Raw genomic sequence first — 19,936 nt, 5'->3', positions numbered from 1 at the left:
CTCCAGTGGAACAAACTAGATTGGAGTCCAGTCGCTCATCTGGAAAAGGCTGTAATTTAAAGTTGTAGCTGCCGAGTGTCCTTAAGATCCTCATTTCCTTTTTTGGCAGAACTTCAGCCTCTGGATCAGCCCACCTGGGCCCTGTCCTCTGCTGAGGTCAAGTGCCCAAAGGTGCACGCATACATAGCCATAGAAACACGCACTTTCAGATACTTGAATATCACCGGCAATAATGGCAAATAACAAACTGCTCTGAAAGGGTGGTCTCAGAAAGTTAGGGTAGATAAACAGTTTATCAAACGTTTGGGACCTTCAGCACACTCTGATATATATTTTTTCTTACAGTCCAGAAATTTTTTAGAGCAAAAGCAACATGTACATATCCTTTTATTCATATTTAAAAAAAAAAAAAATCGTGCTTCTTCAACTAAATATGAAACTGATCAAATTAAAAATTACACAGAAACTACTTAAATATTTGATGTCACTTTCATCAACAAAGAAATCAAAAAGCATGATCCAGTTCAGTTTATGTTATGAGATTTTAAAAGACTGCGTCTACAAACATTTGTGAAAGAATGGATCGCTCCCAGGAGCTCAATGAATTCCAGCGTGGTACCGTGATAGGATGCCACCTGTGCAACAAGTCCAGTTGTGAAATTCCTTTCCTACTACTGTAGCAATACAGACTCACCGTACTGTCTGGATACATTACATGTAGGTCCATTTAAAAAAATTAAATAAAACAATTGGAGTGGTGGTGGCTTTGCAGAGGTGTGGCGTGTGGAGTGGGACAAATTGAGGTGGTTCGTATTTTGCTCGTGTGTAAAAATTGCCAGTAATTAATACTGAAATTCGTTCACACAGTATGTTTTATAAAGAGCTCCTTCGTTTTAGTGTAATACAGAAAAAAAAATGTTCAATGTTTTGGTTTGTTTGTTTGCTCCCTGGAAACCCTGATGACTGAGGGCTGCAAAATGCTGCCCGTTTGATTTCATGTTAATATTTTGCTAACAAACCTTTAGCATATTCCAGTGTATGCAATTGTAAATATTTTTTTTTTTGGTTTAAAGTTGTTTGCTAATTATTTTCTTCTGTTTGTTTTGATGCTTATCGTGTTAGATTTACTGAGATGTCTGACACTTTTATATTCAGAGTAATCAACATTTAAATACAAGGCCTAGAATGAAAAATTAAAGATTGATCCAACCTTTGCACCGATGTAACCATGTTACTAATAGCAGATTATTACATAGTTACCAACATGTTATAATACTGTTACTATCACTGCTCAGTGATATCTTTAAATGCAAAAAAAAAAAATCCTTTGTTTTTGGCTCTTATCATGCTGTTATATAAATTCAGTCTAATATCACCCACATATACGATTACTTGTAACTTCATTATTTCATTTATTATTAATCCGTTGCCTGTCATCATCATATTAATCAGGAGATGTGATAGTGTTAGCACTAACTATTCTAAAATAAATGACAAAATTCTTTCCAGCAATGCAGACTGACTTTTGTAAATTCTTTGTTTGATTAATAGGCGACCCCAAAAGGTATTTTTAAAAAGCTAAAGATATTTAATGATCAAAAAAAAGAACCTTGCACCCAAAGATTTTTAAATACAATGATAAGTAGATGATGAAAACAGCTGCTGATTTATTTTCTGTCAGCTGACAAACTAATGAATTAAAGTGCTTTCTGCTCTGCAGTGAATCTGTTGGGACTTTTGTCACTAAGCAAGGTTTTTTTTTTTTAAACAGTTTAATTCATTTTTGTCATTTTAGACAGTCAGTGTGAGTACAGCTGCCAGTAAAATGCAAAAAAACAAAAAAACAGAATCAGATGGACTGGCAACTGTACAAACTTTACCAGCAAACATCAAAATAGAAACGGGTGCTGAAGTTCTGCCAGTACCTTCTGAGAAAGCACTGAATACATTTGAGACCAAAAAGAGACGGTTAACATAATAAACCTAGCATAGTGACACGTCTCAAGGGCATTGCCGTTTTTAACTATGATTTCTGCTTGTCTAATTTGCTTGGTACAAATATGCACCAGTGAGGCCACACTTAGGTGACTTGCTCTTTGTGATGGTGTAATTTAGAGCATTCAGTAAACAGTTACCCACAAGAACAAGAAATCTGTGTTCTGTCTGTGCACCGGGCACTATAGAGTATGATTAACACCTCAACCATAACCTGGATGTGATTACAGATTACTCCTGCAGCTTTATACAGAGTCGGCTCTCACACATCACACACAAGCATTTTGTCTTACTCGTGTCCCTTCTATTTCTGTTTAAGGTGTAAGTGTAACCTCCATGCCTCCCAGTGCCTGCCAGATGAGGATGGTGGGACCCTCCAGTGCCAGTGTGAACACAATACCACAGGCCAGGACTGCCAGCGCTGCAAGAAGGGCTACAAAGCCAAGTCCTGGAAAGCAGGTTCCTACCTGCCGGCACCCAACGGAACCCCCAACACCTGTGAGTCTGTGTGTTATCAAGCTGACGTGGTTAGAAATAATGACGCTAACTCTTTTAAAACACCCATCAGCCTGCTTTATTATAACATATCTAGAATATATCCGTGTAACTGTAGGACTATTTTTGCCGGTCCTTCTAATTGGAAGTGATGGTTCATGACACATTTTCTCTTACAACTAATATAAACTGAGTCGGTTGAACTGCAGCCTCTGTCGTTCCAGCCTTATGAAAGTATGGGTTTTTATCATCACTCTGAGGTCCTGCATGAAAAGCAGGCTCGAGGGAGCAAGCTGGAAAAGAAAGGAGAAGCTGAAAGATGCAGAGGCTGAGTTGTCGTCACCTCGGTGCAGAGAGCATATCAGAGTTGTGGCAAAAAGTGTGTGGGGAGGAAATCCTCTCAGAGCGTAGCCAGCTACAGTAGCTAGATATGATAAAATAATAATCTAGGGCAGCCCCTCCCTAGTTTCCTCCTTTCAAACAAACACAGACACACTTACGTGCACAGGGAGACGCACGCAGAAACTCACAGTTGTACACCTGTACCTGTGCACACACTGCAGAGAATGGCTCTATTGTTAGACTTTTTTATATATATATATCTGGCTGACTTTTCCAACCCAGTTCTAATGGTACTGACACAACTTCTGAGCCCACCGCCCTTTTAAAACTTTTGAATCCCATTAGTGGGATTTAAAAATTCAAACGTTTGCTGCTTGCTCCGTTGAAATGCTACACAAAATGGCCATGGCTCAGGAAAGAGTCTCTACAGATTGCATTATGCATGCCAGGCTAGGCTAACTGTTAGTACAATCTTGAAAAATATGCAAGAGAGGCAAAAGTTTTGATCCAAGTGTGGCAAAGAGGTAGCGCTCTCTGAAAACATACATATATGATGAGGGCCTGCGAATGCAAGGATTAGAGAGAGAATAGCGAGATAAAATTAGGAAGAATGGAGGAGGCGGTGCAGATTCTGTAATTACTTCAGGACTTTGAGAGGTAGTCCAAAACAAGCCTTTATTTTGCAGAGCAGCTCTTTAGCGCTCTCTGCCACCTGAGTCTGATGAATGAGGCAGAGTCAAGTCTTTAGGCAAACTGAATGCATAAATAAACAAGCTCTCATCTCATATCCTCTTCCTTTTCTTATTCTCTTTCAGGTTCGATTGCAGGCTCCCCCTCTGGTTCTAGTAAGTAATAATGCAAAGCAAAGCAAAAGAAGTGGTATTCCACTCTCGTTCTCTTCTCATCTCGCCTCCATCGCTTTTGTTGCATTATTTTAACCCCGTACCTCACCATCTGGATCTCCTAAACCCCACCCTTCTCTTGCTTCTGTGATGTTCAGCTGGTTCTCTACTCAGTCTTTTCTCTTCCCCTGCACCTCCTCTCCTCAGTGCTGCAGCCTGGGCCCTGTGTGCTTCATTATTAATAGGCCTCTCTGTCGCCATGTCCTTTCATCCCAACACATCATACTAACCTGCACAGGAGGATTTCTTCCACAGTTTTTTTTTTTTTATTGTTTTTTTTTTAAGACTAAAGACAGTTCTGTTGATGGATTGAAGAAAAGGGTGATGACAGAAGGCTGAGTGAGAAAGGCTGGTGGATGGAGCAGCAAAGGGAGCTGAGCAGGGGAGAGAGAGAGAGAGAGAGACAAGAGACAGAAAGAAAAGGGAGAGAAGGATGTGGGCATATGTTAGTGTGTTGTAATGCAGTGTGATTCCGGGTGAGGAGCGCGGGGAGGCAGGAATAAAAGGGAATTTGATTAGGGATTCTCTCTGTGGAGAGACTCGCAGCCTCCGAGCTGTTAGACAGAAACGATCGGCAAAGTGGCAACATCAACCCTGACAGCACTGGGCTTTTCTCCACATGGCCCAACAGTAAAGGCTGATGCATGGATAGACTGAGCAATTGGACTGCACTGCAGAAGCCTTCTTTTAAATGGTCTCCTCTGACATTTCAACACAACTGTGTAGTTATTTAGAAAAAAAAATAATTGGTGTTATTTATCAAAGAAAATAATGATTCTGGCTAATGGGATGATTATGGGTTCAGTTTTCCAGTTTCAGCCTACCCACAGATTCAGCTTCTCTTTATTAATCAAGATTTCTGCCTGTGTTGCCAAATAGCCACAACATCGACTTCATCTAGGAAGTTCACTGCTCCCGAAGCTGTTGACAAGACAGAGGGTAAAGCTCGAGTCGAAGCTGAGGGTGAAACTGGAGATGAAAGCAAAGGTGAAACTGAAGGTGAGGGTAGGCCCGAGGGTGAAGCGGAAACAACCACAACCATCTCTGAGGCTGAATGGTCCCCCGCTTTTACCCACAAGCCATTTGGAGGCCCTCAGGAAGGTGCGGAGAAGTAGATTTTGAATAGGTAGATTGAAAGTACATTTATTCAATGCTTTATTATTGCAACTAAAATGCTTTCTCTCTACGCCCCCTTTGTGATGCAAAAGCAGCTCTTATCTGCAAAGGCCTCTGTGGTTTTAATGCTGTGACTGATTAGTCATCTCTGATGCTAATGTTAAAAGTCGGTTGTCCTATCTTGTGAGCAAGGTCATCAATTATAAGGCTATTCGGGGTTTATTTATTCAGACTGAACCATTTTTGATCAGTCCGGGGATGGATGGGAACAGATTCTGTTGACCAGCTCGATATAATGTAAAGTGGCCCGTAAAGCCCAGCTTCATACTGAACTCAATCCTGCTATTTTGGTAGGCAGCAGATCTCTCATGTTACACAAGAAAAGCACTTAGAAAGTGGGAGGTGCTGTATTAGGTTTTTTTTTTTTTTTTTCTTTTGTTTTTTTGTCTTAAGGAAATCCATTAAGAGCGTGTTTTGAACAGCACAGCAGTTTTGTTGTTTGGCTGACAACAGGAACTCAAAGAATCCACTCATTTGCTTTGATTTAGGAGAGGCTGACAGGAGCTTTAACATTATATAAACAGGACCACAGCCCTCTGAGAGCCTTTTAAAGCCCAGCTTGAAGGACACAAACTTTGTCAAATATGTCGGGAACAGTAGATGTTTGTGTTAAGTCATAACACTAAAATTTAAACAATACATTACGTTCCCAACAAGGCCTCGACTAACGACTTCTTTTATTATCATTTATTTCATTTTTTCCCTCAATTAATCACAGAAATCCCAAAATATTTAATTAACAGTTGGAGAAAAGTAACAAAACCACAGGCCAAAGCTGTTTTGCAATTCAAAATACTTTACAGATGATTTGACTACCGCACTGTGCAGAAAGTATTGAGCCACCCCTTAATTGAATGTGTAACGGACCATTTTCATGTTTGCTGTTTGTTTATTTGTTAATCCACTTAACGCTGTCCCATGAGTCATTCAAGCATTAAACAAAGCACCCAACTCAGGGGATGAACCAGTGTTGTGTCCACATATAATAGACAACCTGGCAAAGAACCAATTTTAACTTGTCTCTTTAGGCACTTTGTTACTAGCAGCCTGCTGCAAACACACAATTTGTTCTCTTTGCTTTTGCTGAATCTACAAAAAAATGCCAAAGGTACACAGTTTAACAGGCATAACACAGTATCTGTGCATCAACAAGGTGATTACCAAAGAGCTTTTAGCCAAACCCTGGCATATCCTGGTATGGTGTGCTGCGTGCTTTTAAAAAAAAAAATCAGATTTTGATCCGTCGTGCAATACCATCAGGAAAAGGTCAAAATATAAAGAAGTGAGGCGTGGCTTACTTGCAGAGTACTGTATAAAAATTGTTCTGATTAATTTTCCATCTACATTTTCCATTTATATTTATATATGTATATATTAGATATAAATGTACAATATGCAGCATTAAAAAAAACACACACAAGACCACTCTGTTACACTTCTGGGACGCCAAAGTGAAAGATCATCCTATTGTAGAATTGTGTTCTCGCCTATTTTTAATCTCAGCTTTAGAGAAATGTATTTGGATTGAATCTGACCCCAATGTGAGCAAACCTTTGTTTGTGTGTGTGTGTGTGTGTGTGTGTGTGTGTGTGTGTGTGTGTGTGTGTGTGTGTGTGTGTGTGTTAGAAGGTGCGTTTAGATTTATGGTGAGCATATGGTGTAGTTCAGTGGAACCCATAAATCATCTTCATCCCCTCCTTCACCTCCCAGGGATCTCAGGTCTTAGGTTCCATTCTTGCAGAGTGCCCGCCACTACTGTTTGTACATGCACACGCTGATACACACACACACACACACACACACACACACACACACACACACACAGATTTTATCATATCATGTAACTGAAGGTCCTGTGACTTTAATATCTACATGACATTATGCCATTAGTCTTAAATAATACAGCATAACCTGCAATTTCATTTTTCTTATTTAACTATATCTTAAGATCCATTTAAAGCCTACAAGTTAGAAGTAAAAGCAATACATACTTTAATCTTTTTCAAAGTTAGAAAGCTTATTTTTTTTATATATTTATAAATAAATAAAAAGGCAGTTATATAAACAATACTTTCAATACTATTACGGTTTCTAGGAATATAAAAATGAAAATCCAGGCTCGGTTATTTATTGATTTTAATGTAAAATCAAACAATGATAAGTTGTGGGGGTTTTTTTATGTGGTCTGTGCTTCCCAAGCAGATGTACCTTTAAAAACATTACAGCAGCTTATGGGTTGGACAGGATGTCATAGTAGTTGCAGCCTTTGTCGAGCCTCTGCCCCAGTTACGTCAGTGAGCATGCTCAGATAAGGATTAGAGATCCACTGGCAAGAGACTCTGATCCAGTGAGCCCACTGCCCATTGGTCAGCTGGACAGATGGGTGTTTGGTGAGTGGGGAGGGCTGGTCAGAGGAGACAAATCCTAAAACCCTGCCGTACATCTACCTATCCAGACACATGACCCCTCATGACCCATGACTTCATCGCTCATCCAAAATCAGATGCCTGGGCTGAAAAAGCCGTACAGGCAAAACCACAGTCACATGCTTAAAGTACGCATGCAGAAGACCACGTGCGCACGCACACACACACACACACACACACACACACACTGATGATGTGTTACTCTTCTGAAATTCTTGCATTTTTTTAAAGACTGAACTTGGCCTCAGTCTCAGAGAGATTGGATCATGTCTGGAAAATCATGTGACATATTAACAACACCCATGCTCTCCGCCACCATCAGGTGTTCCGGCAAATGTTAACCGGTCCTGAATCACAATGCATTCATTAGTGTGGCTCTAAATCAATGTCTAGCACTCCGGTAATAAACGATAAGAATGCTAAGACTGACAGGTGGCATTAAAAATTATTGTTACACTTTTCCTGGGCTGCATTAATTAAAGCGAGAAATGATCTCATTACATGTAAATGCATAAAAATGCGAGCGCACACGAGGAGACACTATATGCTCGCTTCAGTGTGCGCGCAGCGGGTGTGTGCGTTGAAGAGTGTGTTATGGGACAGTTAGTGAGTCCATTTGCACAAGCACACAGGCACACATTAAGGGATTTAAAAATGAATCAGCTTAGACTGTCAGTGCATTATGTGTGAGAGTGGTGGCACTGTTGCATGGCTGGAAATGACACAAGAACTTCTTTCTCTTTCACCCTTTTCCTTTACATACAGAGTCAATTACCTTCCACGGCTCTCTTTCTGGGGTTGGAGAATCACATTTCAGCTCTCTAAACCCTCATCATTTTGATATAAGTGAAGGTAGGCACTACAGCATGGGACTTGCTTAATGTAGTTTAGTTTTGATTGCAGTAGATATTAGGATAGATAGCTGTGATGTAGATAGATGTGAGTGTTACGGTTGAAAAGAATGCAAATGCTTTCTTTTACTTCTGATATAGAGCTTACAAAAACCTCAGACCCCAAACCCACTGCTAGCCCAAGATTAAAACCTGCCAGATTCCCCTTTCTCCTTTTAAACCTCTCTATGGAGCCGGACAACCTACTGTCCTTCCAGAAATAGATTTCTACATTGTTGAACAGATGTAGTTTTATGATGTACTTTTTTGCCAAGATAGTCAGAAAACCACCAGTGCCTTATGAAGCAGTGCTCACATCATATAGGAAGTTAAAAGCATTGTACTGGATCTGTAAATGGACTAATCCTGCATAATTTCCTGTATTTGCATGAATTAAATTCTACAAACATACACAATAAATATATTTTATGTAAATTAATATAAAGAAATCAACTCTACGATATGCATATTCATAATGCAATATACTGACGTGTTCAGGAACTGTGCAGCTAGTACTACAATTTTGTTATTCTCTCTCATTAGCTGATTATTGATGATTCATTTAAGCGGAAAATAGTGTGACGATCAGCCTGGACATCTCTGCGGCTTAAATGGAGACCCTCATACCAGCAGTTTCATATAATTAGATTATGTTGCATTCTGGTGAATCTCTGTGCAGTTGTGTTACATTTATAGTAATCCAGCAACTGATTTCACAGCTGTTTTGAAGGTGAGAGATAAGCGTTGCCATTATTTGTCATTGTTTTCATGCGACGGCAAAACCGAGTGTGTGCAAACACATACGGACACATCCATACACAGCACTGTAAGTGTAAATCGGCGTAATACACTTTGACAAACACTGTGTGATTTCATTTTACAACCACATTAACAATAGTCACACCTTTAGCAGTCACAGTGTTTTGCAGAAAGGACACAATTTCCAGCACTGAAAGGGTTGTGGAACAGCTTTTTGAGTTTAGCCTATCTCAGCAGTGTGAAATCGCACTTTCATTGCGGGTTCTCACTTCCGTTTGTGTGAACGTGTGCATACTTGTGTGTGTGCGCGTATATGTGCTCATTTGAAGAGGGGGTGGGGGGGGGGGGGGGGGGGTGGGGGGGGTGCTAGGCTTTCTTTGGATAAACAATCTGAGGCAGCATCTCTTATGCTAATGTCGTAGCCTGCACATTCCTCATTGCATTTACATTCTCTGTCCTCATGCAACTGATGCAACAGACAGCAGAGCTCCACCAACAGACACCAGAGTTACAGAGAGCTCAGCCTCGCTAACACACAATGTGTTATCCACCAGAGCTATGGCTAAGCCTCCACTGATACCCATGGGAGAATCTGACACACTTCATGTTACAACAAAGGTTCACCCCCAGTCACCATCCTCTCTGCCAGAGCAGCACAGAGTTCCCCTGACTACAGAGGAGTTCACGCCTTCAGAAACAATCCCCGAACGCTCACATCAGTCGCATCTAGTCCCAAAGAACTCTACACATCATTCAGTTGTCGATGAACATCATCACCGACATCACATGGTCACAAAGGATTTCGATGTCCATCCACTGACACACCATCACACAAGCCGTGTTGAAACTGGGGATAAACACTCAGAGCAAAGGCTCAGTGAGACAGGAGGTACGGCACACCCAGAGCTGCAGATAGCAGTACATACAGAAAAGAGTGTAATCTAATTTAGAATTAGATTATTTTACAGCCAGTGTGATGGGGTTTACAATGTGCTGAACTGTTTTAAATGGGCAATTTTCAGGACTAACATGCTTTTAAACACAAGCTATCATGATTTTTATTCTGCTCAGCATTATATCATATGTCAGAAGCCTTGTTCGGTTTAGATACTGACAGCGAAATCCACTTAATGTGGGTGAATGAGTATGTGAGAGGAAGTTTGAGGCTGAAGAGAGAGAAACAGAAAGTTGTGCGAGTTCAGCCGGCATTGTCTTTGCAACACTTAAAGTCTTAGAGAGGGCTGCAGAGCATCAGAGGATCAGAGCACTGAAAGACATGAAGGCATAGCACAGAGAATCGAGTCTGAGCCCAAATTAATCTGAACTTACTGCAGCAGATTAAAAAAAGACTGTCGGAAGCATTGTGCGGGACGCCCAGATAAAAATGATCGCGACGATCACGTGTTGTTTGAGGTCATTTTCTGCTGGTTTTGGCACGGTGTCAACCTGCTGGTGAGGGAGCAGATGAAGAGCTCCATCACTGTCACTCTTTACTAAGCCCAACTGATTCATACACACGCCCTTCTTTCAGGCAGCGTAGAGCAAAGGGGAACACCGAAGGCTCCGGCTGCCAACATCTCCTGTCAGACGGTTCGAGCTGAGCTGATTGAGATTAATGCCAAGAATGGTTCAAATCACTCCTACCCCCCAAGGCAGCACGGGTTACTGAGATTAAATGCATTTATGCTCACTGCTGTGCTACATCAGCCAGTTGAAACAACTGTGATTCAGAATCCTGTTTTCTCACAAGAGAGTTTATCTGTGTGTGTGTGTGTGTGTGTGTGTGTGTGTGTGTGTGTGTGTGTGTGTGTGTGTGTGTGTGTGTGTGTGTGTGGGAGGTGCAGTTGTGACAGATGTGTGAGAGAGTGGGGCCAGAGCAGGACATGAGTAGAAGTAGGCAGGGGTTACTCTGATGATATCTAATGATGGCACGATGCCAGTTGTGTGAAACGGTCCAGGGTGCTCTGAGAACAGCTGCTGGCATCCCGTCTCCCTGGAGGCCCTGGGAGAGGGAGGGATGAAGAGGAGTGAGTGGGCAGGAGATAGCCTGAAGGGGGATGCTCCGCAGGGGAGCAGGATGCTTGCAGGATGCCCCTCTCTCAGCAAGAACAACTGGAGACATAGATTGCCTGCACGAAAAACACCTCAAGGGGGGACACAGATGGAGGCATGCAGGAGGATTGTATTCTCTAGTGGTCTAGTGATCATTAGTCCCTCAATGACGTGCACGGTGTGGTCGAGTTATGTGATTGGCTATCTGTATCTCTGTGGGGGGGTGTTGTGTTTTTTTGTTTTTTTTTCATTTATTGAACTGTGCCTGTGTTACAGTTAACAGAAAGGTGTAAGCTGGAGGAATTTTGATCCATAAACTGAACTAGTTTCACATCTCTTTTCTCTAGCCCTAAAAACTCGAAGCAAAGGATTCTGGGTATGGCATAAAGCCCTCTGGGGAAGGGGAATATACAAAGGAAAAGGCACGAAAAAGGAAAAAACATGAGCAAGTGACAATTAAAAATGCAGTAAAAGTGGAATGTGTGTGCCAAGTTGTCTCCAGTATTGATTTGAGATGTTTTGTGTGAATGTGGCACAGAGAGAACATTAAATCTCAACATGAAGAAATACACCCATAAGAAGAATTTACTGTAATATCACAAAGTCTATAGTGCCTCATGAATATTCACAGTTCTAGTTTAATATGATAAAAAGACAACAAGAGCAGAGGTGGATCATCTTTCTCCATTATGCGAGGGAACAAAGCGAAGCTTTAGAACAAGCGCAAGTAGTCAGAACATTTCATGACATTCAGATAAAAGGAAGTGCATGTCATTTCTTTCACACCCAGAGTGAGAATGTAGTGATGAAGGAGTTTCTCAAGTCTCTCTGACTCTTACAGCTTTTTCCCAAGCCCAGGGCTGAGGCCCCTGATGGGCCAAACCACTATCTGACAGAGGAAAAGAAGAGAAAAGGAAAACAAGGTCTCGGAGGAAGAGGGGAAGCAGACAGACGATATCAGAAATCTTTAACCACTGCAGTATCAGTCTAATTATAAAGCTCTTATTGTTCAGGTTGCCGAGGATAGTGCCTGTAAAATACCTCACAAGATGCCCATTCTTGTTATGTTAATGATGTCTGTGGTGTGTCAGGTGCCGTTTACACGAGACCGTTTTCATTTTGAAACGGTGTCGTTTTGATGCGTTTCGGCCTTGCGTTTACATGACAACGGTGTCGTTTTGATGCGTTTCGCCCTTCTGTTTACACGACAACAGAGTGAAAACGATGTGTTTCAGAAACGGGGTCCAGAGTGGAGCGTTTCAGAAACGCACCGGCTTGCGTTTTCGTGTAAACACTTGAAACCGGGGTGATTTGAAAACGCTCGACTCGCACATGCGCACTATGGTTGCGACGGCCAGTTTTTCGCGCACGCGCAAACTGATAAACAGTACTCGCGGATTCACGAGTGCTTCTTATGCTCTTCCTGTGTTTTTACCGTTTTGTAATTCAGCGTTGTGTGCAGCAGCGATCCAACCTCATCATCGGTCCACACAAAACCTCTCACATTGGCCGTTTTGTAAGTAATGAACAATTTGCCGCACTACCTACTGTGTCACTCCACGCATGCGCGTCTTGCGTAAACAAACTGCAAAGAGAAAACCAACGCCAACTTGTGGCCTGGCATGGGAACTACATCGTTTTCATCGTTTCACATGTCCTCGTGTAAACGCGGATCGTTTCTGAAACGCCATCGTGTAAACGAAAGGCTGAAACGCATCAAAACGACACCGTTTCCAGTGAAAACGGCTTCGTGTAAACGGCACCTCAGTCTCCCACAAGTCTGCACATGAGATTCATGGACACAAACCAACAGCCTCCTCTGAGCACGAGCAGAAAAAGGAGGAGGAGGAAAACCATGGCTCCTAAAATTGAAGCAGAAATATATCTAAATGTCTCACCTCACTGACAGTCTGTTATTAAGCTTATCCAAAATCTACGGTGAAGCAGGGATGAATCAAGACAGTTTATGTAAGCTAATTTGATTATTTGGAAGAGATCAAATTAATATTTATCTCTTGCATTTTTGCTTTTTTTTTCCTGTAAATGGATGTTTTGGATTATGTCAGGAACCCACAAGTCAGAGGAACAGCTGCATGAGACACATGGCCACAAAGCCACAACTTTGTTTGGACATGGGGAGAAAATGGAAGTGCATTCAGGAGGAGGAACTGAAAAGAAAGGTATCCCTTATGTATGTAGTGTAGCGATTGTTGCTCAGTGTAGTTATCGGTGTGCATGATAAGTAGATTGAACTTGGCAACTTAAAGGAAAAAACAAAAACTGTAAACAATAGAACCGTATTTAAATTGTTGTTTCTCATGTTAATCGTGGTTGTGGTGTTTAAGTCTCCCACAAGCCTGAAAAACAGTCACATGAGACTCACGGCCACAAAACTACTTCCTCATCTGAACACGGAGCGGGAAGGCAGGAGGAAGATGAGGAAGAAGAAAGAAAATCCAAAGAGACAGGTATCTGGTGGTGGAGAGTATAAAAATCTACAGCGTATGTAGATTTATGTCCCTGAGTTTAATTGTTGTGCAGATGTGCTGTAGACTTAAATTCAACTTGGCAACTCCTAGGTCCCCTAATACATTGGAAACGACAGAGTATTTAGCATAAATTCTCCTCATTATTTCAATCATAATTGTGGTGTTTCAGACCCCCACGAGTCTCAGGGACACATACATGAGAGCCATGGCCACAAAACAGCTTCACCTGTGCGTGGAGGGAGAGGGGAGGAGGAGGAGCATAAAGAAAGACATATTGGACGGACAGGTATCCCTGCTTTATGTTGTAGTGCCAGTGATTGCTTAAAAAAATTGAAACATAAGAAATGTGTCACAACTTGTTACAACTAATAAGAGTTATGGTGTGTCAGATCCCCACCTGTCGGAGGGACACGTACATGGGGCTCATGACAATAAAAAAGCAACCTCATCTGAGCAGAGGGAGAATGAGGTAGAGGAGGAGCATGAAGAGCGAAAAGCTGAAAGGAAAGGTATCTTTTTTTGTGTAGTGTAGTGGTAGTTGTATGCTTAACTACGAGTAGCTTCTTTTTTGAATAATAACTGTGGCGTGACAGTTTCCCACATGTTTGAGGAACACGACACTCATGGCCACAAAACAACAACCTCATCTGAGCTCGGTGAAAAAAGACACGAGGAGCTGCATCAGGAACGAAAAGAAGAAAGGAAAGGTGACAGTTCAATGTGCACTTTAAATCTGTAGCCTTAGAAGCAAAAGCTCAACTTTCACCATGAGGTCAACAAATAACAGAAAACTGACCCCTGACACAAAACGACAGAAATGCATTTGGTTTTTTTTCTTTCTTTTTTTTACATGCATTCATGACTGCATTGTGACAGTTTCCCACATATTTGAGGGGCATGCTCATGTGACTCATGGCCACAAAACAGCCTCATCTGAGCACGGGGAGAGGCGTGATGAACTAACGGTTGAAAGGAAAGGTATATTTATGTGCTTTTCCTACTCATGCTAGATGCATATACTGTTGTTATGCAGTAATGGGCGTGAAAATATGCAGGTGACGAAACAGAATGTGATTTATTTACTACAGAAGGCAGAAATATTCTTTCTTTATGTCGTGCCACTGATCGCTTAAAAACACAGATGCAGAAAAAATACATTGCAACTTGGTAACAATAATTATTGTGTTGTGTCAGACCCACACACACTGGAGGGGCACGTACATGAGGCTCATGGTCACACAACAACTTCATCTGAGCATGGGGAGGAGGAGCATATGGAAAGAAAACCTGAAAGAGAAGGTATTGTTGAAATGTAGTGGTGGCAATTTTTTTAGATTTAATATAGCAATTGTTGTTGAAATTATCCTGAAATTAAACCAAATAGCCTAATCAAGAAGGTGATTCTGAAGGTGACTGTTCACCGCAAGTTAAATATGGCAACTAAATTAGATTTTTTTTTCTGCTTATGTTCATGGCAATTGTGGGTTGTAGGCCCCACAAGTATAATAAACACCTATTGTGAGACTCATGGTCATAAAGCATCACGTAGACATGGGGAGGAGCATGCGGGAAGCATAGCTAAAAGGAAAGTTATCTGCTTAATAAACTTGTCACAAAAAGTAATTCTGCTGCTCAATCCACAAATGCATTTTCCTTAAATGTGGCACCATGAAATAAACAGGATTTCCAACAGTATAGGTTTATTGCCAAGAAGCATTGTTTACAACAAAGAAATAACCAATCAAACACAAATTTCCTTGCTTTTATTTTAACTTAGAAATGTCCTAAAAGTTTGCAACCTAGATGGATCGTATTAAGAAAAATTATATACATATATATATATATGTGTGTGTGTGTGTGTGTGTGTGTGTGTGTGTGTGTGTGTGTGTGTGTGTGTGTGTGTGTGTGTGTGTGTGTGTGTAAAAATCCCAGTTCGCCCTGTGGGCGGTCTTTGTCCTCCAAGCTTGGGTCCTCTACCAGAGGCCTGGGTGCTTGAGGGCCCTCCGCAGTATCTGCGCTCTTTTGGACAGAGAGCTCGGATGTCGTTCCTGGATTCTGCTGGAGCCACTCTGGCAGTTTGGGATAGTGGCTCCTTGTGTGGTGGTTCCTTGTGCTCAGAGCTTGTTCCTGTGCTGCTATGATTACTGCCTCTGTGCTGTCTGTCAGTCCAGCTTTGTCCAGCCATTGGTAGGATTTTTCTATGTCAGCCACTTCTTCTATCTGCCAGTGGTACATGCCGTGCAGAGGCCTGTCCTTCCATGGTGGTTCCTGTTCTTCCTCCTCTTCTTTCTCAGGTTTCTGCTGCCTGAGGTACTTGCTAAGCACATAATCCTTTGTGGCCATCTTCCAGATGTATTCATGGATCTTTGTTGTTTCATCTAGGATAGTGGTTCCTGACACTCAATAGTCTTCGGCCTCCTTCCTTCCACTTAGCATACAGTCTCAGGGTGCTGGATTTGGGGTAAAACCCTCCATGCATGGTATGGAGCTTTCTTGTCTTGGTGTCAGTGGCTTCCTCCTTTGGCCAGCTTATTAACCCAGTCAGGTATCTGACAACTGGCAGGGCATAGGTGTTGATTGCCCACATCTTGTTCTTCCCATTCGGCTGACTCCTCAGGACTTGCCTTACTCTCTGCAGGTACTTGGCGGTTGCAGCTTTCCTAGCGGCCTCTTCATGGTTCCCATTTGCCTGTGGAATTCCAAGGTACTTGTAGCTGTCCTTAGTGTCTGCAATGTTGCCTTCTGGTAGTGCAGTCCCCTCAGTTCTGACTTCCTTCCCTCTCTTTGTTACCATCCGACTACACTTCTCCAGTCCGAATGACATTCCAATAATGTAATTGCTGTAGATCTAGTGGTGTGGATCAGTGAATTGGTATTGCGTTCATCCCTGGCATACAGCTTGATCTCATCCATCCAGGTGGCTGATGGTTGCTCCATTTTGTAATCGGTATCCGTAGCCAGTCTTGTTAATAATCTGGCTGAGGGGATTTAGGCCTATTCAGAACATTAGTGGGGACAGAGCATCTCCCTGGTAAATCCAGCACTTGATGGTGACTCGTGCAATTGGCTTGAAGTTGGCCTCTAGTGTTGTTCTCCACATTCCCATTGAGTTCCTGATGAAGGCTCTTGGGGTCCTGCTGATCTTGTATAGTTCTAAGCATTCCAGGATCCATGTATGTGTTATCGAGTCACAGGCTTTCTTATAGTCGATCTAGGGGGTGCGCAGGTAGGTCAGTCTGGTCTTACAGTTTTGAATTGGATTCATTGCCACAAAATCTCACCTGAGCATGGGGAAGAGGGACGGAAAGATACTGCTTTATATTTAATGGTAATGAAATTTAGCAGCTAAAAACCATAACTATAGAAATTTTCCCTGATTACATAAATATGTTTTGTCAGGCCAGCACAAGTCTGAGGAACACATACATGAGCCCCATGGCCACAAAACACCAGCTAAGCACAGAACAGCTGAAATTAAAGGTACTATACAAATAATCTTAAACTTTTGCATTATATTTTTGCTAAACAGTGGCTAGACTGTTACCGCAAGTTGCAATTTCCAGCTGCTAATGATTTTTGTGGTGTTTAAGTTTCCCACAAGTCTGAGGGACATGTAGAAGAAGCTCATAGCTACAAAACATCTGAACATGGGCCCCATAAATCTGAGGGACATGTACATGGAGGACATGTAGAAGAAGCTCATAGCTACAAAACATCTGAACATGGGCCCCATAAATCTGAGGGACATGTACATGGAGGACATGTAGAAGAAGCTCATGGCCACAAAACATCTGAACATGGGTCCCATAAATCTGAGGGACATGTACACGGAGGACATGTAGATAACAGCCACAAAACATCTGAACATGGGACCCACAAATCTGAGGGGCATTTACATGGAGGACATGTAGAAGAAGCTCATGGACACCAAACATCTGAACATGTGCCCCACAAGTCTGAGGGGCATGCACATGGAGGACATGTAGAAGAAGCTCATGGCCATCAAACATCTGAACATGGGTCCCATAAATCTGAGGGACATGTACATGGAGGACATGTAGAAGAAGCCCATGGCCATCAAACATCTGAACATGGTTCCCATAAATCTGAGGGACATGTACATGGAGGACATGTAGAAGAAGCTCATGGCCACAAAACATCTGAACATGGGCCCCATAAATCTGAGGGACATGTACATGGAGGACATGTAGAAGAAGCTCATGGCCACAAAACATCTGAACATGGGCCTCATAAATCTGAGGGACATGTACATGGAGCACATGTAGATAACAGCCACAAAACATCTGAACATGGGATCCACAAATCTGAGGGGCATTTACAAGGAGGACATGTAGAAGAAGCTCATAGCCACAAAACATCTGAACATGGGCCCCATAAATCTGAGGGACATGTACATGGAGGGCATGTAGAACAAGCTCATGGCCACAAAACATCTGAACATGGGCCCCATAAATCTGAGGGACCTGTACATGGAGGACATGTAGATAACAGCCACAAAACATCTGAACATGGGACCCACAAATCTGAGGGGCATTTACATGGAGGACATGTAGAAGAAGCACATGGACACCAAACATCTGAACATGGGCCCCATAAATCTGAGGGACATGTACATGGAGGACATGTAGAAGAAGCTCATGGCCATCAAACATCTGAACATGGTTCCCATAAATCTGAGGGACATGTACATGGAGGACATGTAGAAGAATCTCATGGCCACCAAACATCTGAACATGGGCCCCACAGATCTCAGGGACATGTACATGGAGGACATGTAGAAGAAACTCATGGCCACAAAACATCTGAACATGGGCCCCATAAATCTGAGGGACATGTACGTGAAGGACATGTAGATAACAGCCACAAAACATCTGAACATGGGATCCACAAATCTCAGGGGCATTTACACGGAGGACATGTAGAAGAATCTCATGGCCACAAAACATCTGAACATGTGCTCCACAAGTCTGAGGGACATGTACATGGAGGACATGTAGAAGAAGCTCATGTCCACAAAACATCTGAACATGTGCCCCACTGGTCTCAGGGACATGTACATGGAGGACATGTAGAAGAAGCTCATGGCCACAAAACATCTGAACATGGGCCCCATAGATCTGAGGGGCATGTACATGGAGGACACGTAGAAGCTCATGGCTACAAAACATCTGAACATTGGCCCCACAAGTCTGAGGGACATGCACATGGGGGGCATGAGATTCATGGCCACAGAATAGCAACCTCATCTGAACATAGGCATGGAAAGGAGGAAGATGGACATACAGAACATAAAGGTATTTGATATACTAGGTATGATTAACAGAATTTTTAATAGTTCAACATACACTCATTGGACACTTTATTAGGTACACCTTGCTACTATTGGATTGGATTCCCTTTTGCTGTCTTCATTTATCCAAACACTGGAAACAGATATCTTAGTCCATATCAACATCATAGCATCAAACAACTGTTTGATGCTATGATGTCGATATGGTTGTCATGTCCAAGTGTCCAGTGTTGTCATGTCCAAGAAAGCAGTTAGAATTGATTTGAGCCTTGTGACATAGTCAGTTAGCCTGCTGGAAGCAGCCATCAGAAGATAGGTACATTATGGTCAAGGGATGGTACTTAATTGGTACTAGGAGCCCTAAGTGTGTGCAGAAAATAACACCGCCAGCAGCAGCCTGAACTATTGATACAAAGCAGAAAGGATCTATCCTTTCATGTTGTTTACACTAAATTCTGACCCTACTACATGAATGTCGCAACAGAAATCAACACTCATCAAACCAGGCAATATTTTTCCAATCTTTTATTTTGGAGAGCCCTTGCAAATTGTAGCCTCAGTTTCCTGTTCTCAGCCTACAAGGGTGGCACATAGTGTGGTCTTTTACTACTGTAGCCAACTGCAGCACAACCTGCTGTTTTGCGTTCAAAGAGCCTCTTCTGAATACTTTGGTTGTAATGAGATTTGTTTTTGTTTTGTTTTTTGAGTTACTGTTGCCTTCCTATCAAATCGAGGCACTGGCCATTCTCATCTGACCTCATCAACAAGGTATTTTTGCCTAGAGAGCTGCCGCTCACTGGATAGTTTGTCTTTTTCAGACCATTCTCTGGATTTTCCGTAAGGCTTAGAAATATTTGTCTGAGAAAATCTCTGTAGAGCCCCAGTTACTGAAATTCTCATCTCAGCCCATCTGGCACCGAAAAACATAACATGTTTATAGTGACTTTAGTTGCCTTTCTTCCCCATTCAGATGCTCGGTTTGAACTTCAGCAGGTCATCTTGACCATGTCTATACACCAATCAAGCAAAACATTATGACCACCTGCCTAATATTGTGTTGGTCCCCCTTTTGCTGCCAAAACAGCTGTGATCCATTGAG

At 42.2% G+C, this 19,936-nt stretch overlaps 1 protein-coding gene across 3 annotated transcripts in view; it reads left to right on the top strand.

Annotated features, from left to right (window-relative positions):
• Nucleotides 1-19,936, top strand: part of ntng2b (netrin g2b) — a 70,895-nt gene that overhangs the window by 35,801 nt on the left and 15,158 nt on the right. Inside the window, exons 4-16 of one of the 3 annotated variants that reach the window (XM_030742813.1) lie at nucleotides 2,315-2,493; nucleotides 3,648-3,677; nucleotides 4,614-4,835; nucleotides 8,102-8,188; nucleotides 13,104-13,217; nucleotides 13,383-13,505; nucleotides 13,696-13,812; nucleotides 13,916-14,035; nucleotides 14,120-14,233; nucleotides 14,403-14,504; nucleotides 14,721-14,825; nucleotides 16,926-17,006; nucleotides 17,117-18,841. In XM_030742813.1, coding sequence (XP_030598673.1) covers nucleotides 2,315-2,493; nucleotides 3,648-3,677; nucleotides 4,614-4,835; nucleotides 8,102-8,188; nucleotides 13,104-13,217; nucleotides 13,383-13,505; nucleotides 13,696-13,812; nucleotides 13,916-14,035; nucleotides 14,120-14,233; nucleotides 14,403-14,504; nucleotides 14,721-14,825; nucleotides 16,926-17,006; nucleotides 17,117-18,841 — 3,119 coding nt within the window. The remainder of the gene's footprint in view (nucleotides 1-2,314; nucleotides 2,494-3,647; nucleotides 3,678-4,613; nucleotides 4,836-8,101; nucleotides 8,189-13,103; nucleotides 13,218-13,382; nucleotides 13,506-13,695; nucleotides 13,813-13,915; nucleotides 14,036-14,119; nucleotides 14,234-14,402; nucleotides 14,505-14,720; nucleotides 14,826-16,925; nucleotides 17,007-17,116; nucleotides 18,842-19,936) is intronic. The other 2 variants (XM_030742816.1, XM_030742815.1) reach the window with 2 other exon arrangements.

This window comes from Archocentrus centrarchus, chromosome 12 (genome assembly GCF_007364275.1).
Source record: "Archocentrus centrarchus isolate MPI-CPG fArcCen1 chromosome 12, fArcCen1, whole genome shotgun sequence".
In the NCBI taxonomy this organism is placed as follows: Eukaryota; Metazoa; Chordata; class Actinopteri; order Cichliformes; family Cichlidae; genus Archocentrus; species Archocentrus centrarchus.
Note: the sequence above shows the minus strand (reverse complement) of the source record. Positions and strands in the feature narration are given on the sequence as shown.